This window comes from Corythoichthys intestinalis, chromosome 11, assembly GCF_030265065.1.
Source record: "Corythoichthys intestinalis isolate RoL2023-P3 chromosome 11, ASM3026506v1, whole genome shotgun sequence".
Taxonomy (NCBI): Eukaryota; Metazoa; Chordata; class Actinopteri; order Syngnathiformes; family Syngnathidae; genus Corythoichthys; species Corythoichthys intestinalis.
Genome location: NC_080405.1, coordinates 10,406,627 through 10,427,909, shown reverse-complemented (window position 1 = coordinate 10,427,909; position 21,283 = coordinate 10,406,627). Strand labels below are relative to the sequence as shown.

The window sequence follows — 21,283 nt, the reverse complement described above, 5'->3', positions numbered from 1 at the left end:
CAGAGTGGAACTTGAAGTCACCTGAGTGTTTTCCGCCCTATCTACTTCCAAAATCAGATTTGGATATCAACAATCGGCTGAAAATCTTTCAGATATCGGTATCGGCATTTGAAAATGCCATATCGGTCGACCTCAAATTAATATTCTTCAAATATCCTGGAGAAACTGTAGACACAATAAGTGCATTGGGGATGTACATAAACAGGACCAAAGAATAGCTGTAATAAATTTATGCAGATAAAATGCACCCAGCATTATGATGCCTACATGGCTGCAGTAACTAAACATTTGCTCTGCATAATAATAGTAGTAATTACTTTTTACTGCTAACAGCAGTATTGCTGCTTCAATTCAGGATGGCATAAGGAGAAAAAAGGTGGGACACACCCATCCTGAATAAAGCAAACTTTCAGAGGAGCGTTGCAAAGATGCCACATGTGGGAGGCAACGCTTCTTTCTGTTTATAAGCCTGTCAGTCATATATTCCAAATGCATCATTTAAAATAGTTTCCCCCTCTACCTTGCCACATCCCCCACTGCGTATTCCCTTCTCTTCTTCCTTTGTCTCACACACATCCAATAGTGGAAGCAGCGAGAAGAGCGTCTCCTGTTCTTCCTCAGCGCCGAGCCCAGACAGCGAATGCGTGGAGTTTACACCTGATTAGCAGTCGGAGATTGGCTTCTTGCACAGCACGCTGTCCTGCCAGCCACAGCCAACAGGAAGACGCTCACACATACACACACACGCACGTGCGCAAATGCACACAGACAATTGTGTGCTACGGGTTTAATTTGTAAAGCTTAAAGTCTTCGGTGGGTTCAATGCTCATGCATAAATACCAGGGTGAGATGACATGATGACAGTGAGGGGGTGACAGGTCATAAAGTGTGATGAAATGTGTGGATGCCCCTTCAGAGCACAAGGGACACCTAACATTAAACACTCACAAGAAAATGCATTCATATTCACTCACACACACACGCAAAAATCTCATCATGTTCGGCTGGAGACGAAAGGATTACCCATTGCTGATTGCAAGATGAGAACATGTGGGATGGGAATTGAATCCTCATTCATTTGTTGTCTGTAAGCGTGTGCGTGTGTGTGCTACCAGCTTTCTTCGACCTCCTCATGACTTCCTGTTCAACTCAAATAGAACACTTGATCATCCAATGAGGAAGTGGAATAGGAGCAATGTCACCTTGGAGAGTTTAGGGAATTGAGTATGCTTCCTGAATTTGAGTGAAAAGCACTTACTATGTTCATGAGTGTCAGCAGATACTTTTGGACATGCTCCTTCCCGTGAAATTGGACAACGGAGTCATCAACGCCCAGCAGAACTTCAATGTTATAAGCCCGGTCCATGCTCTGCCTGCGAGCACGCCCTGCTCGGGTGTTGTTGATACTCTGTTGCACGCCTTGGTAAAGAGACTCCAGATCCATCAGACCGCCAAGATCCGCACCTGCACAAGTATGCAAAATAAATTAAATGTGACTAAACATACTGGTTCATACACGGGATTTAACACACCATTTAAATGAGTTTTTCCTCATATACAAAAACGAGAACTATATTTGAAAACTTGATTAGGTCATCCGTACTATGTGAGGAGACATATATACAAATAAGAAGGTCATGTATTGCTTGGTGTCTGGGACCCAGCCCATTAACGGCCTCTTGAGCAAGGTACAAAATCAATCGTCCAATCAGATTCGTTTATTTGTGTGACGTGTTCTTAACGAGTAATGTCACTCTTGCGCGCCGAAAGTCGTGTCTACAACAACACAGATGGCGAACGGGAGAGCCGAGAACATGTTCCAATCCGCGGTAAAACCACTTTTAAATTACCAAAAACAAATCGAAACAAGTCATTGACAACAGTCAACATGGCTCGTGCTAGCCATGTTGAATAAACTTCTCCATTCTCCTCTCACGCTAATTACTTGTCACTTTAACAACGTCACGTCTGCCCGTCGCTGATTGGTCCACTCCGCTGTCTGTTTGCTGTGGCTTGCTCCGCCCTCGGAATTTGATCCGCCGGACGGTCGCCAGACTCAATCGCTCGAATAGCGGTGAGTCTGGTATACAAGGCAAGTACTTTGAATCACTTCTTTGTTTACAAAAATTTTAAAACAAGGTAATAATAGCACCTTAAAGTGTGTATGACACCAAAAAGAATGTTTATTTCATTTTTCACTTAAAGTTTCATGCTTTTGAATGAAATGGACCGCTTGAGTGTGTGTGGAAATGATTGTTTTTTATATTCAATTTTTAAATGCCGCGCCATGAAAATGAGTGACTTCCGGCTCCAGTCTCGGATTTAGGACGAATGCGAATGTGACGTCACCCGGGTCAGCATCTCACAATACTGCATTGCTTTTTCGCGTGCAGATGGACTGCAAATTCAGCTGATTTTGCGGATTAATTCGTTTATTTTTCACACCACGCCAGCCAAACGGCTGCAGGCTTTTGTAGCTGCACCATGCAGAGGCATGTGAGCCTTTATGGGTTTCAGAAAGTTCCCGTTCACCCTGAGATCAGCCAAAATGAGTGTGTGACAACTGTGGGACCATTGGACTTACGAGGAAGTGAGTAAAAATCTTGTGCCATGTTTTAATACGGAGGTGGCTTGCATTTTGTGGCTGACATCCTCCTTGTCCATCGAAAATGCCACTCTGCAGACGACCGGAGGCTTGACGCAAGCCACCCCCCCGCGCCCCTGTCGAAAGAGCGCTATACTCGGCTTATTGCGCTCTTCATGTGCCCGGTGTTCAGTCAAATTTTCCACCCATCAGAAATTGCAACTTTGTGTTAAAAATGGCCACGAATACAGCGATTACAAAGTAAACACTACAAACTTTCTTTAAATAAAGGAATATTTACGTACGTTTGCTCATGGATGGACATGTAGAAAAGTTCTACTCAGACACATCCTGCCTTGTTAGCTCCACACAAAACTGCACGCCGCTCTCTCACTGTTTAGGCCTTTGCTGTATTTTTAAGCATTCATTTATGCCATATTTGTGTTGAATACGTGGCAGCTACGTGCACCTCCGATGTCGGCCGTTTTTTTCCGTCCGTCATTCTCCAGCTGCCTGCCCAGCAAATGGGCTCTCCTGCCCGCAGCAGAGGAACGACGATCTCTTCTGCCCACAGCAGGGGAACGACGAGCTGTAACTTCCTCGCCGCCGGGCGGGTTGCCGATCGGCAAAGACCATCGACAACCCCGCTGCGGGGTGACATGACCAGGAGTAGTTTTATGTGATTTTTCGCTTCGAAGACTTTGAAACATCAGTCGGTTCGGATTAGCATGTCAGCTAGCTGTCACGCCTCCTGGTTTGTTTACGCTCTCCGAAGCCGGGGCAGGGAAACGACAAAAACCGGACTAACTCCGGTGGCATAAAACATCGTTTGGGTAAGTGCAAGAAGTAGACAGTTTTGACCATTATGGAGTAATTTTGCCATGTTGTACTAAATAAATGCATTTTTAACATTTTATATTGCATTTACCACATGACTGTTATTTGTCAGAACCATTTATTTAGCAATTGGTGAAAAATACTGGCGGCACGGTGGCTGAGTGGTTAGCACGTCCGCCTCACAGTTCTGAGATCAAGGGTTCAATCCCAGGCTTCGGCCTTCCTGTGTGGAGTTTGCATGTTCTCCCCGTGCCTGCGTGGGTTTCCTCTGGGAACTCCGGTTTCCTCCCACATCCCAAAAACATGCATGGTAGGCTGATTGAGCACTCTAAATTGTCCGTAGGTATGAGTGTGTGCCTGAATGGTTGTATGTCTCCTTGTGCCCTGCGATTGGCTGGCAACCAGTTCAGGGTGTCCCCTGCCTACTGCCCATAGTTAGCTGAGATAGGCTCCAGCACCTCCGCGGCATGGAAAATGAATGAATGAATGAATGAAAAATACTGAGATAAAAAGAACATCCTGTAAAAATATTGGAGTAGAGAGATTGAAATAGTGTCATTTTGGGGCTCTCTTCATCGCATATTCCTCGTTCTGAATAACTCCCCCTCAATGGGCTGAATTCTAAATCAGATGACACCATGACCCTGCCGACGTCATCCTCCTGTTGGGGACGTTAGAGCGCTATAATACCAGTCGGGGCTAAATGGCAGATTAAAAGACTAATTTCTCGTCATCTGCGCTTTGCCAAATTGTTGTATACAGTAGAATCGTCTCAAAATATGATTTTAATTCACATAATAATGCTATTTAAGACTTTTTTTATCCTGTCGTACGCACTTTAATCTACATGTTTGCTGACTGTGAATCACTTTCGGGTTCACTGCCGCGTTCGCTAGTGCCAGTGCATAAAAATGTAAACATATCTACATACTGTAAATTGACTTTTCATTAGTTTTTAAATATGAGTATTCCTGTTGTTTGTTTCATATGTGTTGTGTTTGCCTTCAAGAACAACAGTTGACTCCATTTAAGTAGATATTACATAGCAGCTCGAGCTCTCAGATCTGCTCCCGATTAACCAAATATTCCACACCTGCCTGAATAAATGCAGCAGATGGTGCTTGCTAAACACATGGATGGAGACGCACAGAGCTGCCTGCCATGCTCTTTCCTTGGCTTGCTACAAACATTAAACATGAAAATTGTTCAATAAGTCAAGATGTGTAACAGCAGAGCCTCCAGCTGCACTGGACAGTAGTTGACCCTTACAGTGAGGCGGCACATTATTCTATTACTTTCACATTTTGGATAACTCAAGCATTTTAATGTTTTTAAGCAGTCACAGTACTGTGCAATAAAGGGAGAGGAGATAAATGGTGCTGTCTCTTGAACCAAGGCCTGCTTTCACTCTCAGGTGGCCCTCCCGCTGCAGCCTCGCACTTACGGAGGCCATGATAGGACAATCCCTGTGGTCTTAAAACACGGTCTCAGTGCAGCCAGTACAAAAAAATAAATAACTGTGAACCATAGCCAATGACAACTTGATTTTTGATCCTTCAGGAATGCACCCACTTGTAGAATAATGTTTATTCTGGAATTTTGGAGTTCAGTTTGACAGAGATGGGGCATCAAGGGAACACTGGAGCTTGCAGTGTTTTGACATATGCAGTTAAGAGTGGTGAAGAAAAAGCGAGACCTGCCATCCTATCTCCCAATCAGCAAGGGGCATGGCACTTTCCCATCTCCCTCTTACGCAACGTATCCAAGGCAACGGGGCTCATGAGTAAAACAACGGCCGTGTGGCTAATATTGGCTCCCGAGTCGTAAGCAGATTGAATCTGGAAGTCTGAATATGATCCCATATCTACCCACACCCCAGTGAGTGACAGAAAAAACACAGAAAAACGAGAAACACGATGGGAGGGGGACAAAAAGCGACAATTACACAGAGAAGCTGCCTTTAACGAGCTGTGTTACAGCCACACCGACTACTTTTAAAAGGCAAATTGGGATATTTTTACCTTTTACTTATGTAACATCGAGACGACAGAGAGGGTTGTGTTCTCGCTTGTATTCATGTGCTTTTGCAAAACTGCATCGCCTTCAAAACTGAAACAATGGGGCTGATTGCATAACTCGGGAATATAATTTGTGAAAGGTAGGTACCTAGGTGGCAGAAACATGGCAAAACGAGCCATCGAGCTAGTGGTTCAGATTGTTCAAGGTTAAAAAGATGTTGCTATGCAGCCAGACTAATGATAAACGATGCCAGCACTCTCCCTTGTTCTTGCTTACACTCGCTAAGCACAATCTCTGTTGCTGTCAAAGGAGCATGTTTTCCTGGAAAATGAGGAGGAATTAGTTACTCGAGAGATTGATAGAGGCATAGTGAGAGCTGAGGGGTACGATTTGAGGGGTGTGATGGATGAAAGAGACTGATAAGAGGAGACCACGAGGACCTTAGATGGTTGTGAGTTACGCTTGCAGCTCCCAGAATGATGCAGGGTATCGCTCACTTGTAGAACATCCATCTGTCTGCTTGACTGACTAAAGACTAGGCATTGGGGTGTGCTGCCAACCATCAAGATACCAGCCGTAGCATTCTTTCTGGGAAATGTTGAGTGCAGCACTCACACTCAAACTCAGTTTGGGGGTTGAAAATATTGTAAGCCCGGGATGCTCTGCACCACCTATACAGGAGTAGCATTCAGGGCTCCGGACTAACCCCTATACAGGAGTAGCATTCAGGGCTCCAGACTAACCCCTAACTTAAAATTTTAAGGCCACAAGCAGAAGATTCAGGGGCGCACACTGAAAATTGACATGTAACATTTTCCTCTAATTTTCACTGTTTAGCCGATAAATATTTTCATAATAAATGTATAAAACTACAAACTTATAAATCTATATTTTATTCTCTATCAGTTTTGACGCAAACCAGTATACTGCTTAGAAATTAGGTTAACATGGGGATTTTGTTCTATTACTGTCGCCATCACAAGGGATGTTTGGCTACCAATTGTTTTGTGTGAAATGTTTATTGTCGATATGTGTGTCATTTTCTTCTGAAAACGGTACACATGAAAGCCCGCAAACAGTTTGCGAAGACATGTCAACAAAGCACATGGATTATTGGAACCATGTCCTATGGTCTGATGAGACGGGCGGGCTTTCTTGTGTACCGTCTTCAGAAGAGGTTTCCCCCTGGGGTGATAGCCATGCACACCAATTTGATGTAGAATACTGCGTATGGTCTGAGCACTAACAGGCTGACCCTCACCTCTTCAATCTCTGCAGCAATGCTGACAGCACTACTGTAACGAGTCACTTGGCATTTTGGAAGGAAAAAGACAAGCAGTACTCAATTTGGACATTTAGGGATGTACATAGTTTCTAAGGGGTGTACTCACTTTTGTTGCCAGGTGTTTTGATATCAGTGGCTATATTTTGAGTTATTTTGAGGGGAAAATAAATTAACTCTATTATATAAGCTGCCCACAGACTACTTTTCAAAAGATATGGGGGAAAACACAGACAAGACTGAAAAACCAGTTTCAGCTCTTGCACTCCTCTTTCAAAGAAACTGCAGTATTTTAAGCCAAAACAACTGTTGTGTTTAATAGAACAATATGTCTATATGCTGCCATAGCAGATTCATTGCGCATTAAGCCCCCAAACTATTTCTAATTTGTCCGTCTTACCCTGGAAACTACTCGCGCAACTGCTTTTGTTTCAACCCAACCATAAAAAGAAGGTAAGTAATTGTATCTTATTCAAAATGTCTGTCATTTTTAGCTTAGAATCATTAATTGATGTCTAATATTTAGTTTAAAAAAAGAAAATAGACTTTAAAAAAATTATTTACTTGCATATTGTAAACTTTTAAACAAATTACATCACAATGCAAAAAATTGTAGTCAGTAAAAAGTCATGGATATCCACCTCTACCCACCTATCGCTTAATTCTATTTTTTTTCGTTACTGTCACATTTTCCCCAATATTTTAGATGATAAATATTCAATCCAAACAAATAAAAATTGGAAAAATAACGTTTAAAAAGGTAAATATATGAAAAAGAAAATCTCAACCACTCCTTGTTGTCTGCGATTTCTGCATCGCAACCCTTTGTTACCATGTTTCACCCATAAAAAACCCAAAAAATCCAGCTGTGGCCATTCACAGCTGTGTCTTGACACTCTGTGATACTTGCTACATGGAGTTTTTGGATTGAAACAAGGTAAGTACGCGATAATATCTCGTTAAAGTCATGGCGTCTGTAATTCTGCTCTCGCATGCTCTCACCTCCAGATAGGGTTTTGCTGTTTAATTTTTTTTTTTTTTTTTAAATGTCCTGCTGTTCAAATTTTTCCTTCCCCCAGAAAATCAAGACTTGAAACTTTCCAATGATGTTTCACACATGCATATAGGACATTTTTGAGTTTGGCCAAATTGGGGGTCTCACAGCGGAACTTCAAGTCACCTGAGTGTTTTCCGCCATATACCTAAATATTTGCAGAAATGCAAGGGGTGTACTCACTTTTGTGATACACTGTATGTGTGTGTTGCAGCTTTACAAATTCAAGAATGATGAAGTAAAAGCTTCAAAAATCCACTTTGGCCTCGTTTTGCTGTCTGTCAAACTAAACTAGCTCACGTTTAGTGAGGACAGAACAATTAATAAGTCTTGAATTTAACTTTCCATGAGCTGGAGGTGCTGTCAATATTCTCATTTTTACTCATTTTTAAGATATTACTGATAAATGCTTTAGTAGCTTATTTGCGCATTGCTGCCAACACACAAAATCACACACAAAATAATGTAGAATAATAATGTTTAAAAAAAAAATAAATAATAATAATAATAATAATAATAAATCTGCAAAAGTCCTACTTGCACAGGTGCAAGTAGATGAAAAATGTACTTGCATTGATTCAAATTTTAGGGGTGAAATGCTCCCATTTAAAAGCAGTCTGGAGCCCTGGCATTCAAACATCCTGGTACCTAACTCATTTCCAGGGTCTTCCACACAGTGGTCACCTCTGCTAAAGGTCACTTTAATTGGGCACCCCACAAATGCCATCATAGTCATCACACTTTTGATACTATTTGTCATAGAATCTCTGCAGTAGCACAACTTTACCACTTTGCAATGTGTATTTGGCTCAAGCATGTCACATTTCACTGATGAAAATGGTTGCACAGCAACTTGCAAAATATGCAAATATATCCAGGAATATCCATCTGAACACCCTACCGCTAGCTCATGAGTTGCTCTTGCGCTAGCCTAGCCACTCCGGAGCCCTGAAACTAACAAATAACTGACAAACTGCACGGAATTTGTTCAAATCAACTCCAATAACTAATTAAACCCCCACTAACTCAAAGGTTAAGTGGTCACAAAGTCTGAAATTCCTCTTTAAAATAAAGACCTAGCTGTTAAAATGTTGTCTATAAAAGTTGTAAACCAATAAAACACAAACAAAAAATGATTGAAATGACTAAGAATCCTACAAAGTACTTCATAATGGGTCAAAATTCTTTTTTGAACAGACCATGTGACTAGCACCTGAGAATTAGTGCTTTGCTTAGCCAAAATACACCTGAGGAGGCGAAATGGATATTTAGAATTTCTTCAAACTTAAGCGTTCAAAAGCTTCAACAACACTGATATATATATAAGTTACAATTATTGCTGACATTGCTTTTTGGGGTCATTGACATGCCCCCCCCCCTCCCCCAGCCTTTTTACTGTAAAAGTGAATGGTTTCAAGCTACAGTTTGTGCATGCAGTATATAGTATGAAGGGATGTTAGTGCATTTGAGCAATGAACTAAATGCCCAAACAGCTTATGTCCCAACATCTAGATTCTAGAATACAAATATTTGCATCCACCATGGAGCATGTAATTACCAAAATAAACAAACAACCCCTTATGAGGCTTATTAAATGACCTAATTTGCATTTCTTCTCAGGTTTGTGCCACACTTGAAGTGCCTCTGTAACACAAACAAAAACCCCTCGTGCACACACCCAATCTCTCAGTATTTTAATTCAAGTGGAGTACAGAGTGCAGCCTTATTAGCACACAAAGGTTCTTTGTCTTTCAACCTTTACAAAATGTCAAGAACGTCTAGTTGCATACAAGAAACAGGTGATGGGGCTGTGGGGTCTATTGGCTGAGAGAAAGTAAGGCAGTGCAAACCAAAACAGGAGGGATACTAAGATGTGTGATGGCAATTTAGCTCACACCAAACAGGTTTGGTGCAAGTTTTGTAGGGATGGGATTAATCTTTGGAGGAAGATGGGTCTTTAGAATCCATTTACTTTAAATAGCTGTTCATTTTATTTGTTTATTTATTTTTAAGTTTTATTTCAAACAGGGTTACCCCCCCCCCCCACCCACCCCCCAAAAAAGCCCCCAAATTTGGATAGGCGTCATTTTTTATTTTTATTTCTTTATTTATTTGTTCAGTTGGAATAACAACAGACTGCTGCAATAACTACTGATTTTTTTTTTCCAGAACAGCATAGATCATATTTTTTTAAAAAAACTAGTTTTAGCAGCAGTCTCTGTTTATTCTGGGAAAAAAAAAAAAAAAAAAACATCAAAAAATGACGCCTATTCACATTTGGGGCTTGTTTATTATTTTGGGTCACCCTCTATATATTTATATGTATATGCACATAACATGTCCGTTAAGTTACAATTACATGAAAATACATGCACTTAAAAAAAAGAAACAAAACAAAACAAAATTTCTCTTTACAATGGGCCAACATTGACCTCAAGACGGCAATACAAACGTTTTTTTTTTTCACTGTAAGTCTGATGTTTTGTTGATGGGCTGCAGTTGTCTGAACTCATTATGTTACATTAACATATGTCCATTTATCCCGTTGTTCTCCATTCTAATATTATTAATATTACTAGAATGTAAAATGTTTGTTCTGGGCCTCTAATAAAATGAAATGCAACTTATCCAGTGCAATATACAGTATATACACAATATATTTTTCCCTCTTCATTGTATAATTTTAGTTCAAAGTAGTTATAAATAACAAATCACAAAAAAAAAAAAAAAAAAAAAAAAAAAAAAAAGCTATAGGTCTAGCGGTGGTGAATTTTATATATATCAGTGGCAGATGCTGGCCTTTCAATGAGGGGACGCTCAAGTGTGTCTGCCTGTGAGTGCTTTGGGACAGTGGAGGGGCTCAATGGCACATGCTGGTCGGTAGGGAAAGAAACGAAGGGCCAGAAGTCAAGTCTCCAGACAAAAGTGGCTAAAAAAAAAAAAAAAACACCAGAAATAAATTTCAGTTAGTCGCTTTTAACAAAGCAAGTGTCGCTAGGATTAATCTTAGTCTTAAAGTTAAATTGAGAACAACGGAATGAAAATTGAAAAATGCCTCCCACGGATGTTAATACCACAAGATCACTGATTCGGTCGCCGTCACTCAAAAAGGGATTCAGCCGCAGACAGATCAGCCAATCATCATGCAGAGAACCAGTGAACTGCACCAGTGATAAAAAGCTACGTAATTCTGACCAAAAGTCGAGCACCTTGTAGCGCATATTTAGTCAGGGACGTGTACACACAACAGTATACATTTGATCACTTATTTTTTGACATTTTGGAGGAAGCAGCTTGCAGTATTGGATACATACTGTATGTAGCTGTACGCTAAGACCAAGCGAGACATTGACACACTGTGATCAGATGCCCAGCTAGGATAATAAGCTGTCAAAAGGAGGAAGTTCAGACCAAAGATGTGAAAACACGGAAGCTGCTCACCATGCATGGAGGGTTCTGCCCCAAATGTACTATCCGGAGGCTATACGCTAAACGCAAGGAGGTAAGCCGAGGATTAGTGAGCATCAGGACCCCTATCCAAGACGAAACATTCAAGCTCCACGAATACGTCACAAATATGGCCCCAAGAGATGAAGCACTTATGTCTCAGGCACTGGAAACTGGAAAAGGATAAATTGGGAGGAACCATCATGGCAGGAAAAAACCCTGCATGAAAAAAAAAAAAAAAAAAAAAAAAAAAAAAAAAAACGTTTAAAAGGGTAAATATATGAAAAAGAAAATCTCAACCACTCCTTGTTGTCTGCGATTTCTGCATCGCAACCCTTTGTTACCATGTTTCACCCATAAAATCCCCTAAAAATCCAGCTGTGGCCATTCACAGCTGTGTCTTTGCACTCGGTGATACATGCTACACGGAGTTTTTGGATCGAAACAAGGTAAGTACGCGATAATATCTCATTAAAATCATGGCGTCTTTAACTCTGCTTTTTTATGCTCTCACCTGCAGTTAGGGTTTTGCTTTAAAAAAAAAAAAAAAAAAATGCCCTCCTGCTCAAAAATTTTTCCCCCAGAAAATTGAGATTTTAAGCTTTCCAATGATGTATCACACGTGCATATTGGACAATTTTGAAATTTGGCCAAATTGGGGGTCTCAGAGCGGAACTTCAAGTCACCTGAGTGTTTTCCGCCATATATATGTACATGTTACAATAAGATTATTGCACAATAAACATGAAATCGTTGTAAAATAATGTAAATGTAATAATGTGATGCGCCATGAATCTGCTATGGCAGCGTATAGACATATTGTTCTATCAAACACAACAGTTGTTTTGGCTTAAAATACAGCAGTTTCTTTTAAGGAGGAGTGCAAGAGCAGAAACTGCTTTTTCAGGCTTGTCTGTGTTTTCTGCCATATGTATATATATGTATATATATATATATATATATATATATATATATATATATATATATATATATATATATATATATATATATATATATATATACAGAAGATAATGTAAATATAATTGTGCTGAAATATTTCTCAATCTGCATTTCACAATAGTTTTTTTTTTTTTTTTTTTTTTTGGTGTGTGATGTGTACATACAGTACAGACACAGATGCAGACATGCAGTCAGACAGGTCAGCTTTACAGGGGATGAGACTAGCTAAAGCTCGGTATCAGCTTGGCTTTGCGGTCTTATTGCACTAAGGTCCCTGCTTTCCATCCAAGCAGATCGGGACAGGACGGGTTGTGAATAATCTTTAATTTAGCTTCTCGGTGGAAAAAAAAATATAGATAGATAGATAGATAGATAGATAGATAGATAGATAGATAGATAGATAGATAGATAGATAGATAGATAGATAGATAGATAGATAGATAGATAGATAGATAGATAGATAGATAGATAGATAGATAGATAGATAGATAGATAGATTACGTCATAATGAAAAAAATGGCGTCTGTAAAGAAGTCATGGATATCTACCTCGTAACTATCGATTAATTGTATTTTTTTTATTACTGTCGCATTTTCCCCAATATGTTAGATGATAAATAATCGATCCAAACATAAAAAAAAAAAAAAAAAAAAAAAAAGAAAAAAAACTTTACAAGAGTAAATATATGAAAAAGAATATCTCGACCACTCCTTGATGTCTGCAATTTCTGCATAACAAATCTGGCTGTGGCCAATCACATCTGTGTGTTGACACTAGATGAAACATGGTGTTTTTGGATCGGAACCAGGTAAGTACGCGATAATATCTCGTTAAAATCATTGTGTCTTTAATTTTGCTCTCGCCTCCAGTTAGGGTTTTGCTGTAAATTTTTGTTTGTTTTTTTTTAAATGCCCTCCTGTTCAAAATTTTTCTTCCCCCAGAAAATAGAGATTTAAAGCTTTCCAATGATGTATTACGCATGCACATTGGACAATTTTGAAATTTGGTCAAATTGGGGGTCTCAGAGCGGAACTTCAAGTCACCTGAGTGTTTTCCGCCATATATACTGTATATATGTATATATACAGTGTTGTCACGGATTACTTAAAAAAGTAATTTAATTACTAATTACTGATTACACCTCAAAAAAGTAATCTAGTTACTTTACTGATTACTTTATTATCAAAGTAACTAAGTTACTTTAAAAGTAACGTATTAGTTACTATTTACCTATTTTTCTCCTTTTGCTGCCACAACATAAAAATAACAGAAAAATGTCATCGCGTGTAATTGAGTTTTTCACAAAAGGCTTAATCTTTGAGTTAGCGGGGGTTTAATAAGTCGACCACCATTGACTCGCCGTAGCTTAGCCATTCCGGAGCCCTAAAACTAACAAATAACTGACAAACAGCACGAAATTTGTTTAAATCAACTCCAACGACTAATTAAACCCCCGCTAACTCCAAGATTAAGTCTAATGTAAAAAAATCTGGACTTCCCCTTTGAAATAAAGACCTAGCCATTAAAATGTTGTCTATAAGATTTGTAAGGCAATAAAACAAACAACAAAAATGAATGAAATGAACAAAAATCCTACAACATAAAGTTTTCATAATGGGTCAAAATCATTTTTCAAACATATCATGTGACTAGCACCTTGGAGACTATCCTTTGCTTAGCCAAAACTACACCAGAGAAGGCAAGATGGATATTTAGAATTTCTTTAAACCTAAGCATTCAACAACTTGAACAGTTGATTGAACTCGCACCTCAAAGGTGGACCTGTTTTCAGTTATTTCTTTTTTTTGCCATTTCACATGTTCGTTCATAGTTTTGATGTCTTCAGTGAGAATTTACAATAGTAGTGAAAATATATACAATGAAAAAATGATGGTGTTCAAACTTTTGACTTTTCCTCCAGTCCCACAAATGTAAAACACCGCCTATGATTACAAACTCTTGACTATAAAATGTAGATAATTACACATATTATAAAGGCTGGTTACAAACAGTAGAAGTGCTGGCTGTCTCGTTACCTGTCGGCTTTGTTTCCAGTTTTTTCGCATTGTGCTGTCATTCCAAGTTCTTCCTTGTTGAATTAGTTGTCGAGTTTTTAGCGTACGACAGTCTTTCTGAGGCAGCGCAGAGTTTGCAATGCACGGAGATATTTTTGTCATCTTTACTGGATGGATATGTGAAGTGAGCAAATGCAGCACTTTGTCGTATCCCTCTGGCTCCTTTACTGTTAGCATCCGGATAGGTAGCCAACTAGCCATGCTATGTTGTTGACCGCCGTGGCAGACCGTGTGCACGCACACAGCATGGTAATACACATGACCCGTTTTTTTCCCGATGAGAAAACGTGAGATGTGATGTCACTCCCAAACTCAAGAGCAGTGTTTTCTATTCAAATGCTCTTCGTACATGACTATGTAGTCTTCATTCTACATACAGTATGAGGCAACAACAAAATAGTAACGTACGGGCACCGAGGAAACTAACTTTAATCAGATTACTGGGTTGGAAAAATGAACACATTATATTGCTTGTTACTGAAAGAAAGTAATCAGACTGATTACACAGACAACACTGTATATATATACATACATACATACATACACACACACACATATACATATTATATTATATTATATATATACACTCACCGGCCACTTTATTAGGTACACCATGCTAGTAACGGGTTGGACCCCCTTTTGCCTTCAGAACTGCCTCAATTCTTCGTGGCATAGATTCAACAAGGTGCTGGAAGCATTCCTCAGAGAGTTTGGTCCATATTGACATGATGGCATCACACAGATTTGTCGGCTGCAAATCCATGATGCGAATCTCCCGGTCCACCACATCCCAAAGATGCTCTATTGGATTGAGATCTGGTGACTGTGGAGGCCATTTGAGTACAGTGAACTCATTGTCATGTTCAAGAACCCAGTCTGAGATGATTCCAGATTTATGACATGGCGCATTATCCTGATGAAACATTGTGGTCATAAAGGGATGGACATGGTCAGCAACAATACTCAGGTAGGCTGTGGCGTTCTAACGATGCTCAATTGGTACCGAGGGGCCAAAAGAGTGCCAAGAAAATATTCCCCACACCATTACACCACCACCACCAGCCTGAACCGTTGATAAAAGGCAGGATGGATCCATGCTTTCATGTTGTTGACGCCAAATTCTGACCTTACCATCTGAATGTCGCAGCAGAAATCGAGACTCATCAGACCAGGCAACGTTTTTCCAATCTTCTATTGTCCAATTTCGATGAGCTTGTGCAAATTGTAGCCTCAGTTCCCTGTTCTTAGCTGAAAGGAGTGGCACCCGGCGTGGTCTTCTGCTGCTGTAGCCCATCTGCCTCAGAGTTCGACGTACTGTGCGTTCAGAGATGCTCTTCTGCCTACCTTGGTTGTAACGGGTGGTTATTTGAGTCACTGTTGCCTTTCTATCAGCTCGAACCAGTCTGGCCATTCACTTCTGACCTCTGGCATCAACAAGGCATTTCCGCCCACAGAACTGCCGCTCACTGGATATTCTTTCTTTTTCAGACCATTCTCTGTAAACCCTAGAGATGGTTGTGTGTGAAAATCCCAGTAGATCAGGAGTTTCTGAAATACTCAGACCAGCCCTTCTGGCACCAACTGCCATGCCACATTCAAAGTCACTGAAATCACCTCTCATCTCCATACTGATATTCGGTTTGAACTGCAGGAGATTGTCTTAAACCATGTCTACATGCCTAAATGCACTGAGTTGCCGCCATGTGATTGGCTGATCAGAAATTAAGTGTTAACGAGCAGTTGGACAGGTATAACTAAATAAAGTGGCCGGTGAGTGTGTATATATATATACTGGACTGTCTCAGAAAATTAGAATACACAATATTCTAATATTTTGAGACAGTCCTGTGTATATATACAGGACTGTCTCAGGAAATTAGAATATTGTGTATTCTAATTTCCTGAGACAGTCCTGTATATATACACAGGACTGTCTCAAAAAATTAGAATATTGTGTATTCTAATTTCCTGAGACAGTCCAGTATATATATATATATATATATATATATATATATATATACAGTGGAGTGGGGCAAATAAGTATTTAGTCAATCACTAATTGTGCAAGTTGTTCCACTTGAAAATATTAGAGAGGCCTGTACATGGGTAAACCTCAACCATGAGAGACAGAATGTGGAGAAAAAAAAAACAGAAAATCACATTGTTTGATTTAAAAAAAAAAAAAATGCAAATCAGGGTAGAAAATAAGTATTTGCTCAATACCAAAAGTTCATCTCAATACTTTGTTATGCACCCTTTATTGGCAATAACGGAGGGCAAACTTTTTCTGTAACTCTTCAAAAGCTTTTCACACACTGTTGCTGGTATTTTGGCTCATTCCTCCATGCAGATCTCCTCTAGAGCAGTGATGTTTTGGGGCTGTCACTGGGCAACACGGACTTTCAACTCCCTCCGCAGATTTTCTATGGGGTTGAGATCTGGAGACTGGCTAGGCCACTCCAGGACCTTGAAAAACCTCTTACAAAGCCACTCCTTTGTTGCCCTGGCTGTGTGTTTGGCATCATTGTCATGCTGAAAGACCCGGCCCCGTCTCCTCTTCAATGCCCTTGCTAATGGAAGGAGATTTTCACTCAAAATATCTCGATACATGGCCCCATTCATTCTTTCCTTTACACAGATCAGTCATCCTGGTCCCTTTGCAGAAAAACAGCCCCAAAGCATGATGTTTCTACCCCCATGCTTCACAGTTTGTATGGTGTTCTTTGGATGCAATTCAGTATTCTTTCTCCTCCACCTGTGTTTCTACCAAAAAGTTCTATTTTGGTTTCATCTGACCATAACACATTCTCCCAGTCCTTTTCTGGATCATCCAACTGCTCTCTAGCGAACAGCAGACGGGCCTGGACGTATACTAGCTTCAGCAGGGGGACACGTCTGGCAGTGCAGGATTTGAGTCCCTGGCGTGTTACTGATAGTAGCCTTCACAGGCGGTTTTTGCTATGGGCAATGTGGGCGACCGCCCAGGGCGCAATCTATTTGGGGGCACACAAGCGCCCTCGAGAGAAAAAAAAAACCAAAACGCCAGTTTTCTAGACTAATACCTCTCATTTCCATGTCAAGTTAGTAGAGTGGGCGCTAGGGCGCCCCTTACTATCATGTCAACTGCAGCTGAGAGTCGTGTGTGTCAGAAGAAAAGGCAGGGGGAGACGGGAGGGGGATCAGCTGCTCGCAACTGCAGAGTGAGTGAGCAGGACGAGTCTCACTCACTCTCAGAGGAAAAGCAAGGAGGGGGGCGGGGGATAGACTGACCTCTCATGATCCCAGGCCACACAACACAAACTCCTGCTTCCAAATAAATTGTATTTAATTCATGAAATTAACATAGATATTATTAAATGTATCGGGTTATGACATAACCCAATAAATGTCTTTGTAAAATGTAAATTTGTAAAAAAAAAAAAAAAAAAAAAGAACAACGAATCTGTGCCTGCATCAACGGGGCGGACGGGGTGGTTCGCCCAGGGCACGAAAGTAGCCAGGACCGCCACTGGTAGCCTTTGTTACTGTGGTCCCAGCTCCCTGTAGGTCATTCACCAGGTCCCCCCGTGTAGTTCTGGGATTTTTGCTCTCCGTTCTTGTTATCATTTTTACGCCACGGGATAAGATCTTGCAGGGATCCCCAGATCGAGGGAGACTATCAGTGGTCTTGTATGTCTTCCATTTTCTAATAATTGCTCCCACAGTTGATTTCTTTACACCAAGCGTTTTACCTATTGCAGATTCAGTCTTCCCAGCCTGGTGCAGGTCTACAATTTAGTCTCTGGTGTCCTTCAACAGCTCTTTGGTCTTGGCCATAGTGGAGTTTGGAGTGTGACTGACTGAAGTTAAGGACAAGTGTCTTTTATACCGATAATGAGTTAAAACAGGTGCCATTGATACAGGTAACGAGTGGAGCCTTGTTAGACCTCGTTAGAAGAAGTTAGACTTCTTTGACAGCCAGAAGTCTTGCTTTTTTGTAGGTGACCAAATACTTTTTTCCACATTCTGTCTCTCATGGTTGAGGTTTGCCCATGTTGACAATTACAGGCCTCTCTAATCTTTTCAAGTATATATAATAAATTTACTATGGGATTTTACTTTTTATTGTTAATCATTGGACAAACACCTCTAAAATGTGGTTTCTTGCTGCAAAGAAATGCATCAATAGAGATTTCACAATCTGAAATAAAATATCTTTTCCATGTGGTCTATGCCACAGTCGGGTGTAAGCTTTTAATACATTAGTGGGCTCTCGCCACCTGAAGGAAGGTCTCTGTAGGACACAGAGAAGGACGTTTTTCTCTAGAATACCCCCTCTCTCCCAACCAGCCAACCTGCACGTGTGGTTCTAACGAGCAGACGTTATGTAAGAGGAAGGAGCCAAAGGTTGCCTCGTCTACCTAACAGCCAGAAAATCCTCGCAGACAAACCAAGCTGCAGCAAGGATAGGTGGCCCCCTCACCTGCTGATTATGAAGGCTGCTTCTCTCGATATTAAAAACCATCCTCTGCTCAACTTCAGTTAGTACAGACAGGATGATATAATTCATCATCTTAAATACCATAGATCTTAGGGCATCTGACTAAAAAGACAAAAAAAAAAAAAAAAGCGAGACTCACGAGCATGATCAAATTTAGACTTAATAATAAAAAGTCCTAAACTTGAAGCAGTTATTAAATAACTATAATCTATATCAATAATCTCCTGGGAGATCTCCCCCTAAAAATCCTGGATATTAACCTAAAAGATAAACAATAGGATTATAGGGAGTTCACAATGTCCATCTCCCACTCGATCGCCATAGCTTCTGCAGCTAAAACTTGGTGGAGATTATAGGCATTGAGGAAGGTTTGATTGTGAGTGACAGCATCTCTCCCGGCCCACATGCTAGCTGTAACATTAGCACTTGACTTAATAAATCTGTCAAAGATCAGGCATGCAAGAGACTAAACGTAATGCAGCAAAGCTATGTGACCAAAAGTCATAAATGTATTATCGCACTTATATTTTTCATAATTATCCTTCTCAGGTGTACTATTTGGAAACAAAATGGAGATGAAGATAGTGCTTTGTCTTGAATATCATTGTAGCCAATGTAAAGCTACGAAAGGAGGTGTTTGGCCAAAACTTGCTCTTTTGCGGCTAAAATGCCAAGTTTTGTGAAACATATACAGTATATCATACAACTGATTTAGGAATAAATCCTTTTTTTTTTTTTTTTTTACATCATTAACATATTTGCTGCCATTAAGGTGATTGAAATCAAACCATTTTTAACTGTGAGGGTTGGCAGTGATCATTAGCATGTACAGTTTAACTTATGAAAGATACAGATTTATCAGGTCACTTCCAGTTGATTTGGGGACATTTCGGGGACATGTCCTGTTGATATCAGTCCACTTCCTGTTGGTATGGGGACCTGTCGGGGACACGTCCTGTTGATATCAGGTCACTGTTGATTTGGGGACATTTCAGCGCCACGTGGGTTGGAGTGGCCTCAGGAGTGAATAAAAGACTTAATGGACAGTGTTGGAAGCAGTGTTGTTTTCGTCAACAATGACGATAATGAAAATATTTCGTCAACGAACATTTTTTTCATGACAATCATCGAAGAGTAACGAGGTAAAATCATGTTTTGGGGGACTAAAACATAACGGGCCTAATGCCATTTTCGTCTGACGAGAAGGAGACGAAAATGCGCAATAGTTTCCCTCTCATGTTCACAAGGTGTGACATTTTATGTGTCGTTAGCCAGCATCGTAGCAGTGTCTGGTTGTTTCACTCATGTGACTTGCTGCCCCACCATCCCCCACTCACCAGTGCAGTGTCCTCTCTACTTTCCAAGCACACATTGTAAGATTTGTTATCTTGGCCAGAGAGAATATGCAATGTTGCTTTAGCCTTTGCCAATCATCACACGCTAACTGTAACTCGTAGCGATAGCATAGTGTTCCCATTAGGCTAATGCTAATGGCAAGCGTCCTCTTAAACTCTCGGACAACCTTTTTTACATACAGTTCGTGGCGCCCAGGTGCGTATAATTGATTGAACATAATGTACTCTTTTCCTGCTGAGTGTGTATTATCACCACATTGGCGTTGTCCTTGTAGACGCTACAATATGTGCTTGTCTGTCAATGTACACTCAAAATAGTTGGAAACCTTTATTTATTTATTTTGGGTATTTTTAAAAAAAATTTTTTACAGACGAAAACATTTTTTTGTCGACATCGACTAAAACTAGAAAAAATTAGTCTTGCATTTTTGTCAACAAAAACTAGATCATGACAAACACATTTTGAGATGACTAAAATATGACTAAGACTGATAAATATTAACGTCCAAAAAGCTAAGAATAAGTCGAAAATTAAAAGGGCTGTCAAAAACAACACTGGTTGGAAGCCATCCAGCCAGAAACAGGGTCCGCTACTGATATTCACTAACCTTGGCCAGAACTTATTCAGAACTGTGGATTTACAGTTCCATAAAACTAAGAACTGTAACCTGATCAAAGTATGCATGTAGGACTTTAATTCAAAATTTTATTTTGGTACAGTAAAAATGTAAAATGAGTTTTGAGTATCGGAGTAGTCAGAGAGGTCTACAAATAACCTTGGCCAGAACTTTTTGGAACTTGGCCAGAATTGTGGATTTACAGTACCACAACAATAAGAACTGCAAACTGTAACCAGATCAAAGTCCACATGTAAGACTTTTAAATTCAAATTTTCTAAATTTTGGTAAAGTAAGAATGCATCGTTTTAAGTCTGGGAGTAGTCAGAGAGGTCCACTTCTACTATTGACCATCCATGTCAAGAACTTATTCAGAATTGTGGATTTACAGTACTACAAAAATCAGAATTGTAACCTGATCAAAGTGTACACGTAGGACTTTTAATTCATTTTTCTAAATATTGGTACAGTAAAAATTTGGGATGCAACTATACAGTTAATTCACGGTTCGGTACGATTTTCGATACGAGGGACACAATTTTCAATTTGATTCATCACATTTAATGCTCTGAA

The 21,283-nt window shown here is 40.1% G+C and overlaps 1 protein-coding gene across 1 annotated transcript in view; it reads right to left on the bottom strand.

The window, feature by feature from the left end:
• LOC130923598 (A disintegrin and metalloproteinase with thrombospondin motifs 2-like) overlaps positions 1-21,283 on the bottom strand; it is a 303,489-nt gene that overhangs the window by 83,942 nt on the left and 198,264 nt on the right. The window contains exon 4 of the mRNA XM_057849369.1: positions 1,259-1,464. Within this exon, the coding sequence (XP_057705352.1) occupies positions 1,259-1,464 (206 nt within the window). The remainder of the gene's footprint in view (positions 1-1,258; positions 1,465-21,283) is intronic.